Source organism: Eurypyga helias, unplaced genomic scaffold (genome assembly GCF_000690775.1).
Source record: "Eurypyga helias isolate BGI_N326 unplaced genomic scaffold, ASM69077v1 scaffold27119, whole genome shotgun sequence".
Taxonomy (NCBI): Eukaryota; Metazoa; Chordata; class Aves; order Eurypygiformes; family Eurypygidae; genus Eurypyga; species Eurypyga helias.
The window spans coordinates 20983-29979 of record NW_010273207.1 but is presented as its reverse complement, the minus strand read 5'-3'; the positions used below and the strand labels follow the sequence as shown (position 1 = coordinate 29979).

Below are 8997 nucleotides of genomic sequence, written 5' to 3'. Positions count from 1 at the left end.
AGGGACAGGGAAAATTTGCATCTAACAGCGAATCGGGGTTCCTAAATTCCTTAGCTCTGGGGTTTAGCCTCCAGTATCTGGGCATGGGCTTACGTGGACTGGGAAGTGCTCTTCAGTTTGGCCAACGGCTTGGAGATCTTGTGGTTTCCTCTCCGCTATCAAGAGCTCCGTCTCCCGAGGTCTGCGAGACCCACCGGAGAGCAGGAGGTGCAGGCAGAGCTCAGGAGCGACGGACGCCGGCAGTTAGGTTTCTACCGGTGCCCGTTCCCCACTCCCAAAAAACACAGCCCGCTTCCGTTTGGCTTCTACTCCTGCTTCTCAGATGCCTCTCGTCTCGGCGTCCTTTTTCTTTACCCTCGTACGTGCAGACTACGCGCTAGCAAGCAGGGACGTTACGCTGGAAGAGCTAATTGCATATTATCGTGAGGAAGGACTGGACTCTGTTGTTCTGCTTTAGGGTTGTGTTTTTTTTCTTCATACAGCAAAATAGATATAAATCCGAAGGTGATCTCACATCTAAAGGTATAATTTAAGTAAACATGTTTTTCTAGATCTTTCCTTTTCCCCTCCCTTCCCCTCTCCCCTGTAACCTTCCTTTCACTCTGTTATTTTCCTCTTGGATGGAGGGAGGAGGTGGGAAGGGAGCTCATTTGGCAGCTCGTGACCCTCCAGCTTGACTTTAATGAGATGATTCGCCAAGGCAAACTCCTCATCATCCAGCATGCCATCTTTGTCGATGTCAGCCAGTTTCCAAATCTTGCCCAGCACCGTGTTGGGCAGCTTAGACCTTACCATCTCCTTCTTCGCGTTGGCACCAGTTATTTTACCGTCGACAGGCGAGAGCGTGTAGAAGATCTCATCGTACATGGGCTTGTCCCGGGCCACCACCCACTCGGCGTCGTCGATCCCTTCGCCGGCTCCTTCGCCGTAGCCGTGGCCGAACGGACCGTGCAAGGTGCCCTCGAAGGCTCCTCCCTTCACCATCTGGGTTGGCCGCTGCGACTCTTCCTGGCGTACGAGCACCATGAGCTGGGCGATGTCGTTGGCCAGCATGTCTTCCACGGTCTCCAGCAGCTTGCTCTTCAGAGGCTGGAACTTGCTAAAATCCTGGGCTTGCAACTGATCCTTGAAATGGGACAACAGAGCAAGGGGTGAGTGGCCTGGCTGTGCACAGGGCAGGAAGAGTGTGGAGTGGGATGCCTGTCTGCTGTTTGGCTCCAAAGCTGCTACTGCAGAGGAGGAGTGGGGAGCTCATTCCCTCCTCTGACTGCGCTGCTCCTCGGCATGCAAGGGGCTCTCCCTGGCTGGCCTGGCTCTTGCACCTTTAAGTGCTGTGAAAAATGATCTTCCCAGCTAACAAAGAGGGGCTGACATGGCACAGAGAGGGGAATTTGTTTACTCAAAGGCCCAGATGATGGCCAAGACTCCTCCTTTCCAAGCCATGTAGGAGCACTCTCCTTGAAGACCAAATTGTTGAAGGTAAACTGGTTGTGCAGCTCTTGCTGCACCATCCAGCCAGTGAGTGCTCTGCGTTCCCTCCCCCTCTGCCCTCTGTGAAGGAGATATCACTCCGGAAAAAGACTACTTGTCATCAGGCAGCACACCTTCCGGATGCCATGAAGACAGCAGCACACCTGTGAAGAGGTAAGCGTGTCTCTACGGCATGGCTCAGCTTGTGCAACTTTCACCGCTAAGCCAAAGGGCTTTGAGCAGGGCCTGCAGAGAACCCCCTTCCGAAAAAACTGCAAAATGACCTACAGCTTCATCCTTCACCCTCTCATTAAATCTGCTCCTACCAGCCTGGTACAGTTATTTTTAAACACACGCTTTTAACAAGCAGCGAATGGGATCTTCTACTGGATACACTCCATCAATCTCATTCCCAAGAACTCATGGAAAACATACTTGTGAGCAGAGGCTGTGTTTTTGGTAGGTAGCTAGTAATGACTTCGACAGCTAGCAGCTCAGAACAGGTTTCTGCTTGGACTGAAGCCATGCAGCAGCGTAGCAACAGCATCCAGCATTGTTTGACCGTACAATACAAGGCTAGGATCCAAGGTCCTTTCAAGTCTTTTGATTTACATGAATGCTGGGTCAGGTCTCAGCTCTGCAGAACAGAAAACCTGCTTCTCTGCTTAAAAGAGAAAAGGGGCTTTAAGTTTTCACAGCCTCCTTTTGCTCAGTCTACAGAGTGAAGTGGAAGACAAAACCAAAATGCAGCTCTTGAGGAGGGGGGGCATAAATAGGCTTTTCAGGCCATAGCTTTCCTTTTAATATAAATTAGCAGTAGTATTAGGCCTGAAAAACCTTCAGATGGAACCTGGAATTAAAAATACAGCCAATCGTTCTATTTTTCTTCTGAAGTGTGATTCAGGCAAAGATTTGAGAAATGAAGGCAGCGTCAGCCTCGCGCGATTTCCATGCGCAGAAAGCGTTCGTGCCCAAGCACAGCCTGCACTTATTTCAAGGCCACTACAACAAGCCTTTCCCACACGCAGCGGTACTCGATCCCTGCGGTTCCCCTCTCCTTGGATGTTTGGTGCTCTGGCCAAGACGCCACTCCTTACCTGCATCTTCCTCAGATTAGGGAAGTCTCCCGGTGAGATCTGATGCTCCCGTTCAATCCGGGCGTAAATCTCTCCCAAGTTGTTAACAAGCTCTTTCTTTTTATTGTCTTTCCCAAACATTGAGGGCATTTCCTTCTTTAGGGAACTGATGATGTAGGCATGGACCTGAAGGGCATTAAATGATAGGGAATGAAGAAGACAGCTGTGAAAAAGCACATCAGAAAATTTTTCCCAGCGGACATTATCTGTGCCTAGGACTCATCCCACCCTGTCCCACCCCAAAGAGCAAGCTCAGCTTGCCTGCACCCACTGACTATCCCCCCGGTGCCCCGTGCTGCTCAGCGGCGTGCTCGGAGTGTGCGAGACAAGGAAGCCGGACTATGAGACCCAGGCGTGTGGAAGGAATGTTCATATGCACTTGCTCAAGGGAGAGCTGTTTCTTTTCCGTTCCAATGAGCATGGGAATAGTCCCTTTCCAGTCCAAACCAAACACACAGGTTTTGGAGCTCTCTAGATTTCAATGTTTTAGTACAAATACCAGTTTTTTAACTTGTGTGACATTCTGGATTGTTTCTGAACAGTGGGCCACACATTTTCTCTTAGAAATGAAGACCCTTGCACAGAAAGCTTTGTAAGGATCTTCTTGTCTCTTTTTTCCCACCTGATAAGGGGTTCTTCCCTGTACTCTGAGGGGCTTTATTCAGCTCATCTCAACTATTCAGAGATACAGCAAGCTTATTTGCCGTTCTTGCGAGTCTCCACCTCCTGCATCCGCCTCAGCCAAGGGTCTCTCCTGGCTGAGAAAGCTTAAGGCGAAAGACCTAGAGCCAACCAATTCCCTTGGTGTGTGACTGACGCTGAATCGGTCCTAATCCTCAAGCTGCTACCACAGAGTAACTGCTTTCCAGCTCCCTTCGCGTGCTGCCTGCTCTCATCGGTGGCTATCATCCCCCCGCTGGCCCGCCACGGCTGGCGCACCAAGCAGAGGAAGCGCTTTGTTCCTTGGAGCGCGCAGGACTAATATGCTGGGCCTGAGCGAAATGGGATGGAGAAAGAGTAGGATCCACCAGCTCTGCAAGCCAAACCGGTCAAACCACTTCCCCGCAGCCTGCCTACGGCAAGCAGCCCAAACGGGATGTTTGGGGGTTCCGTGCCGATACCCACCTTGGCCAGCCGCGCTCGCTTGATGAGGTCATTGAGCTTCCTCAGGGCTGCGTTGCGGGGCAGACTCTGGATATCCCGGAACAGGTCCTGCTCCTCTGCCTCAAACAACTTGCGGTTGTCGGGGATGAGCAAGGGATGGGACCAGAAGGAGCCAATGTAGACCCTGATGACCTCGGGGGTGTTGACGATCTTCCCCAGGGACCACATGAGGGCACCGTACACCCGCATCAGCTGCTGAGTCTCTATCTGGTCAGCCTTGTTGAGGACCACCCTCATCTTGTCCTCGTGGTTCTTCAGGGCCTTGATGACCTCGGAGAATTCATCAGAGATGTCCAGCTTGTGTGCATCGAAAAGGAGAATGATGCGGTCGACGCGCTCTGCGAACCACTCCAAAACAGCAGCGAAGTCGTAACCTGCAAGGGGCAGAGGAAAAGCAGAGATGGACGTGTGTGGGAGTGGAGAAGAGGAAGCTTCCCCCAAAGATCAGGTAGCTTGGTAAAGGAAATATGAAACATCCTTCCTCGTCCCAGAGAAGGGGGAGATGAGGCGCTGTCCTTCGCCCTGCAACGCCCAAGGTGCACGCAGTTAAGGATAGCTCTCATCTTCCCCACATTAAGGGATCACCCAAAGAAGCCTTGAACTGGTGCTGCAGATGCCGCGTTCAAGCGCAGATCCTGGAGAAACTGCTGCATTTGAACAGCTGCTGCAGAAGTCGTGTGAGCAGCAACAAGAGGTCCAGTTCCTGAATTGCTGGCCACGAGCACAGCCTACAAAGGCTGCAGAGAGCTGGGTAATTGCAGCACTCGCACCCAGACTGGTCTGAGATGTGTATCTCTACTGCTTAATAACTCTGTCTCGCACAGCTAGACAGGACCTAACTCTGTCCCATCCGATTCAAAACCCAGGGTGCAAATAACCTGCCCTACCTGCGACACCATCCTGTCCTACCTGCTGCCTGTGCGCACAGCAACGCGACTCGTGTTTTCCCTGCCAAGTACCTGGTGCTCTGAGGATGGCATTGCCGCGATCACCAGGGGCGCACTCAACCTACGAACTGGGGGGTTCCAACTTCCCCGGCCCCACAGCTAAGGACGACAGATGCAGAGTGTTAGACGTGGGTCCATCCCTAGGCAACGCAGGGCAGGATAAACAGGGTGTGTGTGGGTGGCTGTAAAATCATCAGTGATGGCAGCAGAATGACCTTCCTTCCTAGCTCTGGGGTGGTTTTTCATCTTCTTTAAAGCCTCAGGGAGACTGGCGCTCTCCCTCTGCTCTGTCAGGCTCTTCTGTGCTGTGCAACATTTGGGCTTATCTGTTGCCGGAGCGCTGCACTCTGATAGGAGAGATCAGGACAGAGCATATGCTATTTGCATTCCAATCCCTTCATATACTACTTTAATCTTGGTTCTCATGAATAAATGTTTGATACTTAATTCAGTGTGCTTTTTTTCCCCCTTCTTTTCTTGGCTTTTCTTTCTTTGTCCTCTCCAAAACCTGGAGGGTAACCAGTGCATCCTGGTCATCAGGTCAGAGCTACAGGAGGGAGCATTACTGCCCTCTGATCTTCCTTTTTGCTACCAGCCTCCTCTCCCTTGTGACTAAGCAAACGGGTGAAATGCTGGCTCTCCAGTCAGAAGCAAAGCCTGTGTGACCCTTCTCCTCACCTGGATAAACTGCTATTAGCTGTCTGATACTGAGCACTTTCGTACGATGGCAAAGTATTATTACTGGGCAGAGTTGTGCTTTGGTCAAATAGAGTTGGCTCCTTCCAAGAAAAGGAGGGTGGGAGTGCTCTTGGATGTGGACAGTTTGCCCTACTCTTTTCCATGGTATCGGCAGAAATCCTAGATGGAAGAGAGAGATGCTTGTCCCACCAATGGCCTTCTGTTCGCTTAGGACACCAGGGCCTTCTCCAGCATCAGTAAGCAATGCTGGGCCTCGGCTGTTTGCTCAGCTACGTTTGATGCGATGGCGTTCAGAAATTGTATAACCTCTGACAGAGAGCTGCTTGGCCTCCGATACGTTACACCGGTGTCTGCGTATCTTGCCCGGTCCTGTGCCTGGCCCCAGGAACAACCATGAGTCAGACCCTGGTACAACTGAAGTGAACTCAGTCCTGCTTGCTTTCAGATATGAACAGCCTTTTATCCTTAGAGTTCTCGCTGCAGGGAGCTCACCTCCCTGGGTCTAACAGCGTATCTGCCGGGAAGCTAGGCACGCTGACTCCTTCCCAAACGGCGCTAGGAGGCACTGGCAGCAGGACAAAGTCAATGCCGACACCACACCCCACTTGGACCGGGTTCAGGCTGTAAGCTGTCCCACTGCAAGCGGATCAATGCGTTTGCAAAGGGGGCCAGCCCCCTCCTGCTGCCTCTGCTAAAGAGGGCAGCACACCCACACCTGATGGAAAGTGCTGCCCGGGCTGTCCCGGAGTCACCTGGCATGGCAGGATGGTTGACTCTTCGCACACAGCCTGCTTTTTCACCATGGAAGCAATGAGTCAGGGTGGCTGTTTGTGTATGTAATCACATCAGATCTCACTGACCGGGATGTTTTCCTGTCAAGCTGGTGTCTGAACTGCACCACAGCTACTTCTTCCAGCCTTTTCCTTGGGGGGGGATCAAGGGGGATGCGGAGTCATGCTCTCCAGAGCACCCTGTAATGTTACAGTGGTGTCCTGTCACAGACCATGTGGGTGGGTTCCCTCTGACAGGGGAGCAACAGCCACTGTTAACGCTAACAGGGGCTGGGATGAGGTGGGGACAGTGCCTGCGCCTGACAACCCACCTTAGAGTGAATCAGTAGAAGTGGGGACCGATTATGACACAAAAAAAAGGGGGGGACAATAACAACAACAAGAAGTGGTAGCATTGGTGCCAGCCGAGGACTTGGGAGACTGACCTCAGCCCTCTGACCTGCCCGAGCCTCAGGGCCTCACCAGCAGCATGTCTAGGTGCTTCGCTCTGTTGTTTTTTATCAGGTATCAAGCCTGGATCCCCAGCAGCACTTAGTGTCTGTTCTGTGAGCCCCTCTTCCCTACTCACAAACAAAACCGTTGTGCTACCCAACAGGTGAACTAGTGTCTGCTCAGCCCTTCTGTATGTTCCCAGCTGCTGCAGTAACATACACCACGTCCCTGGGGACTTCACTAACCCCTAGATTGATTAGCAGACTTTCTTTCCCAGGTTCTTTGCTTGTTCAGCAATACCCTCCTGCCAGCTGTCCTGTGTATCTCCATCAGGGAGAGAACAAAGCCCTGGGGAGTAACCTTGGTGATGGTTCAGAGCAGTCACAACCGCACGGACTCATCTGCATCCCACGCTGGGACAGAAGCCCAACCCACACGCTCCTCTCGTCTGTCCCGCTTGCTCTGGTGCTCGGGAACGTGCGAGCCCTCTCCTGTTGGTGCCCGGCTAAGCGAGCAACGCCTCTCTCTGCGTGCGGCTCCGAGGAGCGCTGATCGCAGCTGCGTTCTCCCGCACGGCGACGCCGGGCAGGAAAACCAAGGCGTACGTGTATACGTTTTACTGGGTGACAGGACGCTTCAGAGGAAAAGAGGGGGAAAACTATGAGTGTTGTGCTGTTGCTTAACAGGTAGCATGACATGTGGGAAGGGCAGGTGGGACAGACCTCGGTTTACAACCGCCCACTTGGAGCGCTGTCTGGAAGGGTGTTTTCTCATGCAGACAAGTGCCTAGAGGATTGCCACGTAGGCGATTCATCGGGTTGGCCTTTTAGTTTTCCTTTTAGCATATAAAAAAGTAGACTGTTACTAAAGCATTTGGATAGCAGGATGACAGACAGTGTAAAACTCCAAGAGCAAGCTTATTAATAAAGACGTTTAAGGGCTTAAATTCCTATTCTAATGTTTAGTTCAGAGCTTTCATTTTCAGAGGACTCTTCAGTAGTGTAGAGAAGTCGGGACATTCTGCCTGACTCCAGCCCGAGCTGGAGGTGCTCAACCCCTGAAAACGCAGGAAGCTCATTCTGTAACTAGATCCTAAGTGTTACAGCCTCGCTCGGATTTCCTCCCCGCTGCCCCCTTTTTTGTTTCACAGGTGCCTAGGGCCTGACTCTTCTGGAAGCCTGTTAGTGTGTGAGCTTAGACCAAAAGCTCATCTTGATACACAGTCAAATTAGGAGTTTTCACGTGTCCCCTGCTCGTTCCACCGCAAATGCGTTACGTCTCTTTGCACCCTCTCTTCGTGTTACAGAGCGCTGCTAAGGCCTCTTGCAAAAGCATCCAGTTACTCTCCGACGGGGCAGCGGCGCAGTGACGGGCGAAGCTATCCACGTAATGTGGCACGGTTTTGTTGTGAAGTCACGGGGCACTTGGGAAGCCTCCCGCTTGCCAAAGCCGCGGAAACGCGAAGCCACCATTACAGGGATGTTTCACACAGAAATGCAAAGGGGAGAATTACGGCATTTTCTGCGCAGTAATTCTTGTCTGTGGTTGCACTTGCGTTCCTGTTGAGACTTACGATGTTTAAACATCCCCTAATAGCACTGATGCAGCTTCTTTCACAACCTCCAGATAAGGCAAACACGAACAGAAAATGAGTCCCAAGCAGACAGCACTAGGAGGACAAGATGAACATGATAATAATTTTCTTCTATCATGTGTTTTCACGGGACAGATTTCCTTCTGACAGCATGAAAAGGACTCGACAGATTGAACACGAAGCTGACAAGTCAGCAGGACTGTCAGTGGATTCAGCCTACAGAGAAAACGATCTTCTTGCAGACAGCCTGCCACCTAGACTGTGCAAGGCAGACTGGCTTAATGAACACTTGTCTGGGCGCCGCTGGAATACCTGGCAGCAGGCATTTCACTGAGATCGGGCAGGATTATGCAATTACATTTCTGTCAAGTCAGATCAGGCAGGATATGGTCTTTAGGCTGACTCTGGGAAGATGGATGATACCTGACCCAGCATAAAATCTGCCTGGCTGTAACATTCTAAAGCCAATTTAAACCAGCGATGAGTGTGCCTGTATTGGGTTCAGCGTTTCTCACCATGCAGCTGGCTGGTTTTGTTTTGTTTGTTTGGATTTTTATGTCTGAGAGTAAGCACGCTACTGGGTTTCTTGTCTCGTGGAACCATGGCCACAGCCCCTGTGGTAGTGGAGTTCAGGTGGGATGGAATGGGATGAGTAAGATGAAGAAATGCTGAAAAACCCAAAGCTGCTGCTTTGCACCAGACATCTCACAGCTTGCTGTCATACGGCTTCAGATTCCACTGCTGCTTTTAGCAATTCACCTCTT

General features: G+C 51.6%; 1 protein-coding gene across 1 annotated transcript in view; it reads right to left on the bottom strand.

Moving 5' to 3' along the window:
* Nucleotides 1-345: 345 nt before the first annotated feature.
* The window catches only part of LOC104515437 (EH domain-containing protein 3), a 29535-nt gene continuing 20883 nt past the window's right edge, over nucleotides 346-8997 (bottom strand). Inside the window, exons 4-6 of the mRNA XM_010159400.1 lie at nucleotides 3732-4144; nucleotides 2568-2732; nucleotides 346-1125 (exon numbers count right to left, since the gene is read on the bottom strand). Coding sequence (XP_010157702.1) covers nucleotides 598-1125; nucleotides 2568-2732; nucleotides 3732-4144 — 1106 coding nt within the window. The 3' untranslated portion in view covers nucleotides 346-597. The remainder of the gene's footprint in view (nucleotides 1126-2567; nucleotides 2733-3731; nucleotides 4145-8997) is intronic.